General features: G+C 48.0%; 1 protein-coding gene across 5 annotated transcripts in view; it reads left to right on the top strand.

Annotated features, from left to right (window-relative positions):
* The window catches only part of LOC139264358 (F-actin-uncapping protein LRRC16A-like), a 554,868-nt gene that overhangs the window by 261,389 nt on the left and 277,065 nt on the right, over positions 1 to 16,414 (top strand). For all 5 annotated transcript variants that reach the window (XM_070880668.1, XM_070880667.1, XM_070880669.1 and 2 more), the window contains one exon: positions 6,357 to 6,443. In XM_070880668.1, coding sequence (XP_070736769.1) covers positions 6,357 to 6,443 — 87 coding nt within the window. The remainder of the gene's footprint in view (positions 1 to 6,356; positions 6,444 to 16,414) is intronic.

Below are 16,414 nucleotides of genomic sequence, written 5' to 3'. Positions count from 1 at the left end.
CTTTAAAGGTTTGCCATTGCCTCTCCACCGTCAACCCTTTAAGTATCATTTGCCAGTCTATTCTAACCAATTCGTGCCTCATACCATCAAAGTTATCTTTCCTTAAGTTCAGGATCCTAGTTTCTGAATTAACTTTGTCACTCTCCATCTTAATAAAGAATTCTACCATGTTATGGTCACTCTTCCCCAAGGGGCCTCGCACAACAAGATTGCTAATTAGTCCCTTCTCATTGCACATCACCCATTCTAGGATGGCCAGCTCTCTAGTTGGTTCCTCGACATATTGGTCTAGAAAACCATCCCCAATACACTCCAGGAAATCCTTCTCCACCGCATTTCTATCAGTTAGATTAGCCCAATTAACATCGCGGCTGGAAAAGCTTCAAGAGCCTCCCGCATTTTTTATAGCTCCTCAAGCATCATGCGCTTGTTGATGGCCCCCAAGGTTCAGCATCTTCATCCAGCTGAGCACTGCTTGGAGCGTCTGACGGGGACTCTCCACTGCTGTCCTTGTCACCACCTTCCATGTCCTTTCTGTTACGTATTTAACCCCTTGTAACCTGCATCACACCTGTCCACCCCAGCATCCCTTGGGAGCACAGCATATAAGCAGGCCACTCACGAGGTACCTGCACTCTGGAACTATAGTAAAGGAGCTAAGGTCACACTTGCTCATTACACACACTACTCGGTCTGATCATTTATTATGAGTATAACAATTGGCGACGAGGTAACGAACTGTGCAAAAATGCAAAGAACAGTCAGCATCCTGGAGAAGTTCTCAGAAGGGGGAGGATTGGGAAGCCTTCATGGAGAAACTCGACCAATTCTTCGTAGTCAATGAGCTGGAAGGGGACGAGAACGCGACCAAACGAAGGACGATCCTCCTAACTGTCTGTGGGGCAACAACCTATGGCCTCATGAAGAATCTCCTGGCCCCGGCTAAACCAATAGAGAAATCCTACGAAGAACTGTGTATGTTGGTCCGGGAGCACCTAAATCCTAAGGAAAGTGTTTTGATGGCAAGATATGAGTTCTACACATGTCAACGATCGGAGGGCCAGGAAGTGGCGAGCTACGTCACCGAACTAAGGCCACTTGCAAGACATTGTGAGTTTGAGGGATTCCTAGAGCAAATGCTCAGAGACTTTTTTGTACTGGGCATCGGACATGACAATCCTTTGCAAACTGTTGACTGTAGAAACTCCGAATCTGAGTAAAGCCATAACGATAGCCCAGGCATTTATGTCCACCAGCGACAACAGCAAGCAGATTTTGCAGAACAAAGAAGTTTCGGCCAGTACTGTACATAAAGTAACGTCGGTTTTGAGCAGAAATGTACATGGCAGAATGTACCCGCCATGGCTGTGGCCCGACCTCAATTGACCCAGAGTCCGCCATCATCTGTTAATGCGAGGCAGTTAACATCCTGTTGGCGCTGCAGAGGTGATCATCGGCCCCATCAATGCCGCTTTAAGCACTATGCGTGCAATGGCTGCAGAACAATGGGACACCTCCAACGAATGTGCAGGCGAGCTGCAAACCCTGCAAACCACCACGTTGCAGAGGAAGATCGGTCCACAGTGGATCAGACGGAATTGGAAACTCATACGGAGGAGGCAGAGGTGTACGGCGTACATATTCACGACGAAATGCCCACCAATAATGTTGGAAGTTGAACTGAACGATATTCCAGTGTCTATGGAGCTGGACACGGGGGCAAGTCAGTCCACAATGAGTAAAACAGCGTTCGACGGGCTATGGGGGAAGAAAGCACACAGGCCCAAGCTCAGCCCCATTCACACCAAACTAAGGAATTATACAAAGGAAATAATCCCTGTAATTGGCAGTGCTGAAGTCAAAGTCTCCTATGATTGAGCCGTGCACGAACTCCCGCTGTGGATTGTGCCAGGGGATGGCCCCACGTTGTTTGGCAGAAGCTGGCTGGGGAAAATCCGCTGGAACTGGGACGACATCCGAGCGCTCTCGTCAATTGATGACATCGCATGTACCCAGGTTCTAAGCAAATTACCTTTGTTATTTGAGCCAGGTATTGGAAGTTTTTCGGGGGCGAAAGTGCAGATCCATTTGGTTCCCGGTACGCGACCCATCCACCACAAGGCTCGAGCGGTACCGTACATGCTGCGTGAAAAAGTGGAAATCTAGCTGGATAGGCTGCAACGTGAAGGCATCATCGCGCCGGTGGAGTTCAATGACTGGGCCAGTCCGATTGCTCCGGTACTCAAGGAGGATGGTACAGTTAGAATTTGCGGTGACTATAAAGTAACGATTAATCGTTTCTCGCTGCAGGACCAGTACCCGCTACCCGAGGCAGACGACCTATTTGCGACCCTGGCTGGAGGGAAGACGTTCACCAAGCTGGACCTGACCTCGGCCTACATGACGCAGCAGCTGGAGGAGTCTTCAAAAGGCCTCACCTGCATCAACACGCACAAAGGTCTGTTTATTTACAACCGGTGCCCATTCGGGATTCAGTCGGCTGCGATCTTCCAGTGGAACATGGAAAGCCTGTTAAAGTCGGTTCCTTGTACAGTGGTCTTCCAGGACGACATATTGGTTACGGGTCTGGACATCATGGAGCACTTGAAGTACCTGGAGGAGGTTCTTAGTCGGTTGGATCGCGTGGGGCTCAGGTTGAAACGCTCGAAGAGTGTTTTCCTGGCACAGGACGTCGAATTCTTAGGAAGGAGGATCGCAGCAGATCGCATCAGACCCACCATCGCCAAGACGGAGGCCGTCAAGAACACGCCGCGACCACCAGAATGTGACGGAGCTGCGGTCGTTCCTGGGACTCCTTAACTACTTCGGTAATTTCCTACCTGGGTTAAGCATCCTGCTAGAACGGTTCTCCCTACTGCGCAAGGGAGACGACTGGGTATGGAGGAATTCACAAGAGGCTACCTTTAAGAAAGCCAGAAATTTACTGTGTTCTAACAAACTGCTTGTTCAGTATAAGCCATGTAAACGACTAGTGTTAGCTTGCGATGCGTCGTCATATGGGGTCAGGTGTGTGTTACAACAGGCTAATGAATCAGGAATTTTGCAACCAGTTGCATATGCATCCAGGAGTTTGTCCAAGGCCGAAAGGGCCTACAGCATGGTTGAAAAAGAGGCTCTGGCATGCGTTTACGGGGTAAAGAAAATGCACCAGTACTTGTTTGGCCTCAAGTTCGAGCTTGAAACTGATCACAAACCGCTCATATCGCTATTCTCGGAGAGCAAAGGGATCAATACCAATGCCTCTGCCCGCATCCAAAGATGGGCGCTCACGCTGTTGGCATACAACTATGTAATTCATCACAGAGTGGGCACAGAGAACTGCGCAGATGCTCTCAGTCGGCTGCCATTGCCCACCACCGGGGTGGAAATGGTACAGCCAGTGGACTTGCTTATGGTCATAGAGGCATTTGAGAATGAGAAATCTCCCGTTACGGCCCGCCAGATCAGGACCTGGACCAGCCAGGATCCTTTACCGTCCCTAATAAAAAAAAAACTGTCCTCCATGGGAGCTGGTCCAGTGTCCCAGTGAACATGCAGGAAGCGATTAAGCCATTCCACAGACGCAAAGATAAGCTGTCCCTGCAGGCGGACTGTCGCTTGTGGGGCAATCGTGTGGTCTTGCCTAAGAAAGGCAGAGATTGGGGAACTGCACTGCACCCACCCAGGCATTGTGATGAAGAAAGCCATAGCCAGGTCGCACGTGTCGTGGCCAGGCATCGACTCAGATTTAGAGTCATGTGTACGCCAGTGCAACACTTGCTCTCAGTTGAGCAATGCACCCAGAGAGGCACCACTAAGTTTATGGTCCTGGCCATCGAAACCATGGTCGAGGATCCATGTAGACTATGCAGGCCCATTCCGAGGCAAAATGTTTTTAGTTGTCATGGATGCTTACTCAAAGTGGATTGAATGTGCAATAATATTTGTAAGCACGTCCACGGCCACCATTGAAAGTCTACGAGCTATGCTTGCCACGCACACCCTGCCCGATGTCCTAGTCAGCGACAGAGGGCCGTTCTTCACCAGTGGCGAATTCAAAGAGTTAATGACCCGCAACGGGATCAAACATGTCATATCTGCGCCTTTCAAACCCGCATCCAACGGCCAGGCAGAACAGGCAGTTCAGACCATCAAGCAAAGCTTGAAACGCATGTTGGAAGGCTCCCTGCAGATCGGGTTGTCCAGAGTACTGCTCAGCTAACGCACCAGACCCCACTCACTCATAGAGATTCCCCCAGCCGAGCTGCTCATGAAAAGGGCACTTAAAACAAGGCTCTCTCTCTGGTCCACCCTGATCTACATGATCACATGGAGGACAAGCGGCATCAACAGAGTGTGTACCATGACCGCGCAAACTTGTCACGCGATACTGAGATCAATGATCCTGTGTTTATGCTCAATTATGGACATGGTTCCAAATGGCTCGCTGGCACGGTCACAGCCAAAGAGGGGAGTAGGGTATTTCAGGTCAAACTGACCAATGGACAAACGCACAGAAAATACTTGGACCAAATTAAACTGCGGCTCACCAACAGCTACGTACAACCTGAAGAGGACACCACCAACTTTGACCTTCCAACACACACACAAGTGGCAACTGACATCACAGTTGACCACGAAACTGAACTCATCATTCCCAGCAGGCCGGCTGCCTAACAGCCCAATGAAGAACTGACCAACCCAACCACACCAACATTTGTACGGACATGATCAACAAGGGAACGCAAAGCCCCAGATCGTCTCACCTTGTAAATAAGTGTATTGTTGACTTCATGGGGGGACTGATGTTATGTATTTAACCCCTTGTAATCTTGTAACCTGCATCACACCTGTCACCAGAGGGCCTACCTGTTAGAGTCCCAAGGAATCCCAGCATCCCTTGGGAGCACAGTATATAAGCAGGTCACCCACGAGGTACCTGCACTCTGCAACTACAATAAAGGAGCTAAGGTCACACTTGCACATTACACACAGTACTCGGTCTGACCATTTATTATGAGTATAACACTTTCAACAACACTCCTGCTGCTCACTTCTGCTACCTCCAGTGATGCAGTTTTCGTCAGTGCCGCTGGCGTCGTCCTCCCATCAGCAGGGTACAGGATGTGTCTGTGGGCCCTCACTCCTTGGAGTAATGTCTCCAACGAGGCATCACTAAACCTGGGGGCTGCTTTCCGCCTTTTACTCTGCATAATTCAGGATGTAATATTCTCAAAGTGTTCTTCTGCCAACAATTTTCTCGAACACTCTGGCTTCCACCTCCACCAGCCTTCAAGTGATGTCTGCATTGCTCCTTTAAATAGCTGAGCTGAAGTAGAGTCCTCCGTAACATCATCAGAACCGCTTCAGTTAATTTGCTGGGAAACCCGGCGGTCTGATTCAATTGCAGTGGCATCATTAAAAAGGTACAACTCCAAGGTACAAATTCAGTCCAATGAGTTTCATTGTGATTAGTGCACAAAAACTTGTCTATAAAACTTTCACTTATCTCTGTGTATCCTTGCACTGCTTGCTTTGTCTTTGTCAATCTCACACTAATTATTTTATTTTCCCCCCTCTCTTGCTGCTGTCATTTGTTGTTCTTTCACTTGCTGTTCATCAATTTTTATTGGTAAATGCTTATTTGCTCCTTCATTTGCCCAGGTTTGTTCACTTGCTGCTGTCTATTTACGCATTCTCACTGCTCTTTTCTTGCATACATGCATTCATTTATTTTTGCTGATGTTCATCCTGTGCTCAGGAAGTCTCATTGCATAATTTGTTATACAGTCACTAATTTGGACTGTTTGTCCTCGGCAGTTTTGGAAAACAGTCGATAGCAAATCAATAGCCAATTTTACACCCTGCCCCATTTCCTTTTCTAATTGGTCGGGGTGTAAAACAAGCTGCCGATTCACTATTACCTGCGTAGTACCAATTTCTTCCCCTTAGTCTCTTCAGATGTCGGCCCTATTGGTCTCCTTTAATTTCCTAGAAGAATATTCTGTTGTGGAAACAGTTTGTTTTTCTAATTGCTTTGTAGGAAATTCGATTGTGATGCACTGAAATAAAGGCATTGAATTAATTTTTTGGGGGTGGAATATCCTTCTTAATGGAGATTTTTTAAAATTCTGTTTTTAAATATGAATTCATCTAAAATGTATGAATTAGGTGTCTTGGCTGGTTTCCATCATTGAATGAGTTATGGGGGTGGAGAGGGTAATGTAGTCTGATTTGAATGGAATAACACACCATACCTTGAGTTGACATGCTCTTATACTAGTCAGAGTTCAGTTTAATTTTAAAATCGTTGCTTCATTGTCCAACAAGGATTAATAATTGTTTCTGTTTTGCAGGCGTGTCCTCTCTCAGCAGCCAATTTGCCAAAATCCCAAAGGGACTGAAACATTTAAACATGTCTAAAACCTCCTTATCACATAAAGGTACAGTAACATTTTATTTATCTGTTCTTTCCATTGAGGGTATAAAGGGAAGGTTGTGCTAAACATCTGACTTCAGTGGAAATGAGAATCAGGAGAGATGTAAAACAGGCTGCCAATTCGCTGTCACACATTTTACACAAAGTCAAAATCTACCGCACACAGGCGATTTGGCCCATTGTGTCTGTGTCTGCCAGCTTTTTGCGAGTGCAACACAAAACTAAACCCTGCTCTTTTCCCCTAGAGGCCTATAATCTTCCATTATTTCAAATGTTTATCCACTTTTCTCTTAAAGATGCAATGGTGTCTGCCTCAACTACTTAATGTGGTAAAATAATTAATGTTGTAACAGCTCTGCAGAAACTCAGCTCCTCATAATGATTACAAGTCTCTCTTCATCACGATAATTTCTCATCTGTTTCCAGTGGGGTTCCACAGGACTCAGTACTAGGTCCCTTACTTTTTGTAGTATATATTAATGACTTAGACTTAAATGTAGGGGACATGACAAAGAAATTTGCAGATGATACAAAAATTGGCCATATGTTTGACAGTGAGGAGACAAGCTCTAGACTGCAGGAAGATATCGATGAACTGGTCAGTTGGGCAGAAAAGTGAAAAATGGAATTCAATCCGGAGAAGTGTGAGGTAATGCATTTGGGGCGGGACAACAAGGCAAGGGAATACACAATAAATGGGAGAATACTGAATGGTGTGGAGGAAAAGAGGGACCTTGGAGTATATGTCTACAGATCCTTAAAGATAGTAGGACAGGTCGTTAAGGTAGTTAAAAAGGCATACAGAATGCTTTACTTTATTAGCCAAGGCATAGAATACAAGAGCAGGGAAGTAATGCTGGAACTGTATACAACACTTGAGTCCACAGCTTGAGTACGGCGTGCAGTTCTGGTCACCACATTTCAGGAAGGATGTGATTGCACTAGAAAGGCTGCAGAGGAGATTTACAAGGATGTTGCCTGGACTGGAGAATTTTAGCTATGAGGAAAGATTGGATAGGCTGGGTTTGTTTTCCTTGGAACAGAGGAGACTATGGGGAGATTTAATTGAGGTGTATAAAATTATGAGAGGCCTAGATAGAGTGGATAGACCTATTTCCCTTAACAGAGGTGCCAATAACCAGGGGGTGTAGATTTAAAGTAGTTGGTAGAAGGATTAGAGGGGAGATGAAGAAATATTTCTTCACCCAGAGGGTGGTGGGGGTCTGGAATTCACTGCCTGAAAGGGTGGTAGAGGCAGAAACCCTCATCACATTTTAAAAAGTACTTGGATATGCACTTAAAGAGCCATAACCTACAGGGCTACAAACCTAGAGCTGGAAGGTGGCATTAGGAGGGGTAGCTCTTTTTCAACTGGCACGGACACGATGGGCCGAATGGCCTCCTTCTGTATCGTAATTGTCTATGATCCCTGATAATATTTCACTGAATCCACACTGTACAATCTCTGGCTTTAATGTCCTTTCCATAATGGGGCAACGGAAACTGCACTTACTACTCTTATCTATGGCTTAACCATTGCCTCATACATATTTATCATTAGCTCAGCATTCCATGCCCTATTTATAAAACCCAGGCTTTTTTGTGACTTTTATCTATCTGCACTAATGCTTTCAATTAATTATATATTTCCACCCATAGTTCTGTGCCCCTGCGCATGCTTCAGTCTTTCTTTTGAATCTATGGCCCCAAGTTTCGAGCCGCGCCTAGAACGGCGCAGTCCCGACCTGGACGCCCGTTTTTCGCGCCACAAAGTGCGCCGAAAAAAAAACGATTCTCCACCTCCCTGCAGGTCCTCTGGCCCTCGGCGCAGCGCAGCAGGAGCTGTAGGGGGCGGAGCCAGGTCCCTGCGCTGAAAACAGTGCTGGGACCTCTGCACATGCGCGCTACAGTGGGCGCGCATGTTCAGTAGCTCCAGGCGCCCAAAACTGTGTGGGAGGGGCCAAAGCACGCAGCCCTTAGCCCTGGCCGAATGGCCTCACTGGGGCTGCATGAATAAGGCTCCTCCCATGGCCAGCTCCTGCTTCCTCCCGACTCGACTCGTCTCCCGCTTCCCACCTCCGGGCCGGACCTGACACCGACCTGACTCCCGCTCCCCCCCCCCCCCGGACCAGACCCGACACCATCCTGACTCCCGCTTCCCCTCCGGACCCGACCCGACTCCCCCTGCCCCCGCCCTGGTCCCGACACCGACCTGACTCCCGCTTCCCCCCCGACCCGACTCCCGCTCCCCCCCACTCCCCCCCCGCCCCCGGACTGGATCCGACCTGACCTCCCTCTCCCTCCCTCCCCCCGACCCGAACCGAACCTCCCTCCCTCCCACCACCCTCCCCGACCCGCGCTCCCCCCGACCCGACCCAAAGCCACCTACCTGTAAATCTGGTGCTGGGGACGGGCCCTGCCCGAAGTCTCGCGCCCGGCCCGTTCAGCCTCCCTCCCCCTTCTCCTTCCCCTCCCCCGCCAATCTCCTTCCCCCCCAATCTCCTTCCCCCCCCCAATCTCCTTCCCCCCCCAATCTCCTTCCCCCACCCAATCTCCTTCCCCCCCCCAATCTCCTTTCCCCCCCAAATCTCCTTCCCCCCCCTCAATCTCCTTCCCCCCCCCCAATCTCCTTCCCCCCCCAATCTCCTTCCCCCCCCCAATCTCCTTCCCCCCCAATCTCCTTCCCCCCCCAATCTCCTTCCCCCCCCAATCTCCTTCCCCCCCCAATCTCCTTCCCCCCCCAATCTCCTTCCCCCCCAATCTCCTTCCCCCCCAATCTCCTTCCCCCCCCAATCTCCTTCCCCCCCCAATCTCCTTCCCCCCCCAATCTCCTTCCCCCCCAATCTCCTTCCCCCCCAATCTCCTTCCCCCCCAATCTCCTTCCCCCCCCAATCTCCTTCCCCCCCCAATCTCCTTCCCCCCCCAATCTCCTTCCCCCCCCAATCTCCTTCCCCCCCCAATCTCCTTCCCCCACCAATCTCCTTCCCCCCCCAATCTCCTTCCCCCCCCAATCTCCTTCCCCCCCCAATCTCCTTCCCCCCCCAATCTCCTCCCCCCCCCCAATCTCCTTCCCCCCCAATCTCCTTCCCCCCCAATCTCCTTCCCCCCCAATCTCCTTCCCCCCCAATCTCCTTCCCCCCCAATCTCCTTCCCCCCCAATCTCCTTCCCCCCCCCAATCTCCTTCCCCCCCCCAATCTCCTTCCCCCCCAATCTCCTTCCCCCCCAATCTCCTTCCCCCCCAATCTCCTTCCCCCCCCAATCTCCTTCCCCCCCCAATCTCCTTCCCCCCCCAATCTCCTTCCCCCCCCAATCTCCTTCCCCCCCAATCTCCTTCCCCCCCCAATCTCCTTCCCCCCCCAATCTCCTTCCCCCCCCAATCTCCTTCCCCCCCAATCTCCTTCCCCCCCCAATCTCCTTCCCCCCCCAATCTCCTTCCCCCCCCAATCTCCTTCCCCCCCCAATCTCCTTCCCCCCCCCAATCTCCTTCCCCCCCCAATCTCCTTTCCCCCATCCCCTTTATCCCCTTCTCCCCTTTATCCCCTTCTCCCCCTTCTCCCCATCCCTCCTCCTTCTCCCCATCCCTCCCCCTTCTCCCCCATCCTTCCCCCTTCTCCCCCATCCCTCCCCCTTCTCCCCCATCCCTCCTCCTTCTCCCCATCCCTCCCCCTTCTCCCCCATCCTTCCCCCTTCTCCCCCATCCCTCCCCCTTCTCCCCCATCCCTCCCCCTTCTCCCCCATCCCTCCCCCTTCTCCCCCATCCCTCCCCCTTCTCCCCCATCCCTCCCCCTTCTCCCCCATCCCTCCCCCTTCTCCCCCATCCCTCCCCCTTCTCCCCCATCCCTCCCCCTTCTCCCCCATCCCTCCCCCCCCTTCTCCCCCATCCCTCCCCCCCCTTCTCCCCCATCCCTCCCCCCCCTTCTCCCCCATCCCTCCCCCCCCTTCTCCCCCATCCCTCCCCCCCCTTCCCCCCCTTCTCCCCCATCCCTCCCCCTCTCTCCCTCTACCCCCCTCCTCCCCCTCCCCTCACTGTCAGAAACACAGACACTGACAGACAGAATGAGACACACACACAGACAGACAGAGAGATAGAGACACTGACAGAGACACACTGGGGGGGCATCCCAGCACACTGTTGGAGGGCTCCCGATGCTGCAGTCGGTAAGTAGAAAATGTTTTATTTATTGATTTTAAAAAAAAATTATTTCTTATTAATTTTTTTTGATTGATTTATTGGTTGATTTATTGATGTATTTATCATTTATTACTGATGATGGCTCTTTATTTGTAAAACTGAAGTGTTTAATGTTTGTAAACTTCCCTTTAAACCCCCCCCCACCATTCTCTACGCCTGATTTGTAACCTACGCCTGATTTTCTAAAGTGTAGACAAAGTTTTTTCGAGCGTACAAAAATCTTCACTTACTCCATTCTAAGTTAGTTTGGAGTAAGTTTTCACTCACGAAACTTTGAAATCAGGCGTAAGTGGCTGGACACGCCCCCTTTTGAAAAAAAAATTCTGTTCCAAAGTGAAACTGTTCTAACTGACTAGAACTGGAGCAAACTAAATGACGAGAATTCCGATTTCTAAGATACTCCGTTCTACACCAGTTGCTCCTAAAAATCAGGGGCAAATCATGTGGAAACTTGGGGCCTATATTCCCAATCCTTGTTTTTCCTCCCAAGATATGTTAACCTGCACTAATTTGAAAGAAATTACATCTATCATCTGTATCCATATTCTGCTAACAAGTCTCGTCCTGCTTGCTATTTGCTAGCACCCCCTACTTTTGAGTCTTATCCAAGTAAAGGAGTAGGGTCTGATTTCAAACTTCATTGTTATACAAAATGCTGTAACTCCATTCAGATGTCTTCTCTGCAATAAGTGATTTATCTTGTTTTCTGTGTCCATGTGAGATGTGCATCACTTTGTGCAGTGAGTCTGCAGAATGGAGCTTTCTTTCAAACTGAAATATGTCAGGGTATGTCATTTCTCATAAAAGTGTGTCAAGACCTCCTGATTAAGGAGTAATTTAGGCTTGTAACTGCTGCAGTCCAAGAGACCATTCACTGATTTCAAGTGTGTTTTTGTTCTGTTCTTGGGATGTCGGTGATACTGGCAAGGCCACATTTATTGCCTACTTCTAGTTGCCCTGAGAAGGTAGTGGACATTGATGAACATCTTGGTCATCAATGTCCACTGCTCGGCAGCCCATGTCCTAACTCACATCAAGTCCCGATCACCTATCTCCCCTGTGCTCGCTGACCTACGTTGGCTCCCGGTTAAGCAACGCCTCAATTTCAAAATTCTCATTCTTGTTTACAAATCCCTCCATGGCCTCGCCCCTCCCTATCTCTGTAATCTCTTTCAGCCTCACAACCCCACGAGATGTCTGCACTCCTCAAATTCTGCTCTCTTGAACATATCTCATTATAATCGCTCAACCATTGGTGGCTGTGCCTTTTGTTGCTTGGGCAATAAGCTCTGGAACTCATTCCCTAAACCTCTTCGCCTCTCTACCTCTCTTTCCTCCTTTAAGATGCTCCTTGAAACATACCTCTCTGCCGTAATTTCTTCTTGTGTGGTTCGGTGTCAAATTTATCTGCTTTATCTTATAACACTGCTGTGAAGCACCTTGGGACATTTTACTACATTTAAGGCGCTATACTTGCTGTTGCTACAATCCGTGCAGGGATGCTGTTCCCGCATGGTGTTAGGTAGGGAATTGCAGGATTGTGACCCAGGAACAATGAAAGAATGGCAATACATGTCCAAGTCAGATTATTGTGATACTTGGAGGGGATCTTTCAGAAAGTGATGATCCCATGAAGTTGCTGCTTTATCTTATAACACTGCTCGCTGATTTGGGTCTTGGAGGTGCTACTGAAGTAAGCTTGGTGAGTTGCTGCAGTGCATAGATAGTATATACTGCAGACATATTGTCGCAGAGGTGAACAGTGGAGTGGATATTGAGTCTGATGGCAGAGGCACCAATCAAGTGGACTGCTATGTTGCGAATGAAAGGAAGTACTTGCATTTACACAGTGCCTTTCACATTTCAGGACATCCAAAATAGCTTTGCAACCAATGAAGTACTTCTGGAATGTAGACACTGTTGTAATGTAGGCAAACAAAGATGCCAATTTGCGCCTCCAATTCTCTGCCTCCATAAACTTCAGCTTATCCAAAACTCCACTGCCCTATCCCGCACTAAGTCTCCCTCGCCCATCACCCCTATGCTTGCTGACCTACATTGACTCACGATCCCCAATGCCACATCTTTCAAATTATCATCCTTGTATTTAGATCCCTTTATGACCGTGCCCTTTCCTACTGCCAGCCCTACACTCTCTCATACTGTGTTCCTCCAACTCTGGCCGCTAATGGAAGCTGTTCCTTCAGTCATCTAGGCCAGATGCTCTGGAATTCTTTCCCCAAATCCCCCCTCCTCTCCACTTCCCTCTTTTCCCTTAAGACTCTCCTTGAAACCCATCGCTTTGACCAAGATTTTTGTCACCCCTCCTACTTTGGCTTAGTCCTTATTTTTGTCTGATTACTCCTTGGGATGATTTTCTGCATTAAAGGTGCTGTATAAATGCAAGATATTGCTGTAACCCCCTGCCCCCAAACTCTCTTCCATTGTTTCTGGTCTCTTGTGTAGCTCGCCATGCTCTTCACCGCACTGTTGATGGTCATGCTTCCAGCCGTCATAGTGCAATGGTTTGGAATCCACCGCCCCCCGCCCCGCCTCATCTCTCTGCTTCACCAATTTTCTCTCTTCCTTTAAGACTCGCCTCTTTGACCAAGCTTTTGGTCACTCCTTATTGTGTTCCCTTCATTTAGGAACCTTTTCTACAATAATGGTGCTACATAAATACAAATTTTTTTTTTCAAAACAATAATTAGTTTCTATTTAAAAAAAAAAAAAAAAAATCTCCTGGCTGTGTTTGGGGCAGAAATTATCTCCATTTTAGGAATTAAGGAAAGGGAAGCGTGTAGCCTCATTGTTTAAAAATTAGCCTTAAGTGTGTTTTGAGAGAGTGGCTTTGAAACAAAGTTACCACTTATAATTATGGATATTGACCAAAAATTGACGTGTACTCCTGCATTAAACCAACTAGAAATTAGATGTACTGTGATTTTGAAAGAGGGAGTGTTTAAAATTGCACCGATAACGAATTAATTCTGTGCTGGATTCTAAATCTGGAATGTGATCTGGCATGAATTGTATAAATAGCTGTCAGAAAAATTATGTGGATCAGTTTACAAATTGGTGCACAGAGCAAGTTTTTACGTGGTGTAATAGGTGGCTGCTTTGAGAATGCCCAAATGTAATTTGCGACGGAGGTTGAGAAAGAAAACTGGATATGATCCCAGAACAGAGGACATTTTAAGCAACAATAGCTATGGAAAAGGACAAAGAGCAATCTGGAGTCAAAATACTTAACTGGAGGAGGGCTAATTTCAATGGGTTGAGAATGGAATCCGAGATTGGCAGGTAAAACTGTAATCAAACAATGGGCTGCCTTTAAAGAGGAGATAGTTCGAGTACAGTCACGGTACATTCCCACAAGGATGAAAGGTAGGGCAGCCAAAGTCAGAGTTCCCTGGATGACGAAAGAGATAGAGAGTAAGATGAGGCAGAAAAAAGGAGCGTATGACCAATGCTAGGCTGAGAATACAAGTGAGAACCAGGCTGAATACAGAAAGAGTTCAGAGGGGAAGTGAAAAAGGAAATAAGAGGGGAAAGAGGGAGCATGAGAATAAACTGGCAGCTAACATAAAAGGGAATCCAAAAGTCTTCTATAAGCATATAAATAGTAAACGGGTAGTAAGAGGAGGGGTGGGGTCGATTCGGGACCAAAAAGGCGACCTACGCATGGAGGCAGAGGGCATGGATAAGGTACTAAATTAGTACTTTGCATCTGTCTTCATTAAAGAAGATGATGCTGCCAAAGTCATAGTGAAAGATTAGGTAGTTGAGCTATTGGATGGGATAACAATTGATAAAGAAGAGGTACTAGACAGGCTGGCTGTACTTAAAGTAGGTAATTCACTACGACAGGATGGGATGCATCTTAGGATGCTGAGGGAAGTAAAGGTGGAAATTGCGGAGGTACTGGACATAATTTTCCAATCCTCCTTGGAGACAGGGGTGGTGACAGAGGACTGGAGAATTGCAAATGTTACACCCTTGTTCAAAAAAGGGTGTAAGGATAAACCCAGCAAATTCAGGCCAGTCATTTAATCTAGGTGGCGGGGAAGCTTTTAGAAAGGATAATCTGGGACAAAATTAACTATCGCTTGGACAAGTGTGGATTAATTAAGGGAAGCCAGCATGGATTTGTTAAAGGCAAATGGGAATACACATTAAATGGTAGGATATTGAGAAGTGTAGAGGAACAAAGGGATCTTGGAGTGCATGTCCACAGATCCCTGAAAGTAGCAGGCCAGGTAGATAAGGTGGTTAAGAAAGCATACGGAATGCTTGCCTTTATTAGCCGAGGCATCGAATACAAGAGCAGGTGGGTTATGCTTGAACTGTATAAAACACTGGTTAGGCCACAGCTGGAGAACTGCATGCAGTTCTGGTCACCACATTACAGGAAGGATGTGATTGCACTGGAGATGGTACAGAGGAGATTTACGAGGATGTTGCCGGGAGTGGAGAATCTAAGCTATGAGGACAGATTAGATAGGCTGGATTTGTTTTCATTGGAACAAAGGAGGCTGAGGGGAGACCTCGTTGAGGTGTATAAAATTATGAGGGGCCTAGATATAGTGGATAGAAAGGGCCTATTTCCCTTAGCAAAGGGGTCAACGACCAGGGGGCTTAAATTTAAAGTAATTGATAGAAGGTTTAGAGGGGAGTTGAGGGGAAATTTCTTCACGCAGAGGGTTGTGGGAGTCTGGAACTCACTGCCTGAAAGGATGATAGATGCAGAAACCCTCACCACATTTAAAAAATACTTGGATGTGTGCTTGAAGTGCTGTAACCTGCTGGGTTACGGACCTAGAGCTGGAAAGTGGGATTAGGCTGGATAGCCTCTTGTTGGCCGGCATGGACATGATGGGCCGAAATGACCACCTTCTGTGCTGTAAACTTCTATGAGTCTATGATTTTAACCAACTTGATTGAATTTTTTGATGAGGTAACAGAGGGTTGATGAGGGCAATGCAGTTGATGTGGTCTATGTGGACTTCCAAAAGGAATTTGATAAATGCCACATAATAGGCTTGCCAGCAAGGTTAAAGACCATGGAATAAAAGGGACAGTGACAGCATGGATACGGAATTGGCTAAGTGACAGGAAACAGAGAGTGGTGCTGAACGGTTGTTTTTTGGACTGGAGGAAGGTATACAGTGGTGTTCCCAAGGGATCGGTACTACGACCACTGCTTTTCTTGATATAAATGATTTGGACTTGGGTCTATAGGACACTATTTCAAAATTTGCAGATGACACAAAACTTGGAAGTATAGTGAGCAGTGAGGAGGATAGGGATAGACTTCAAGAGGACATGGATAGGCTGGTGGAATGGGTGGACACGTGGCAGATGAAATTTAACACAGAAAAGTGCAAAGTGATACATTTTGAAGAACAAGGAGAGGCAATATAATAAAACTAAAGGATACAACTCTAAAGGGGGTGTATGAACAGAGAGACCTTGGCGTATATGTGCACAAATCGTTGAAGGTGACAGGATAGGTTGAGAAAGCGGTAAAAAAAAAACATGCAGGATCCTGGGCTTTATAAATAAAGGCATAGGGCCCAAAATTGAAGAACTTACCGCCCACTGCCGTCGACATTCCTCTGCTCGAACCTCCCAGTGCCACTTTCGACGTGGGCGGGAGGGGAGAGCTGCCGGGAAATGCCCGCTGACTTCAGCAGACGGACGAGTCGCGCAACTCATCTCCCATCCGCCGAGCTGTGATATTGATGCGGGCGAGAGTTGGCGGCAGTCGGCAGCAGAATGG

Source organism: Pristiophorus japonicus, chromosome 5 (assembly GCF_044704955.1).
Source record: "Pristiophorus japonicus isolate sPriJap1 chromosome 5, sPriJap1.hap1, whole genome shotgun sequence".
NCBI lineage: Eukaryota > Metazoa > Chordata > Chondrichthyes > Pristiophoridae > Pristiophorus > Pristiophorus japonicus.
This window is presented reverse-complemented; position numbering and strand designations above follow the sequence as displayed.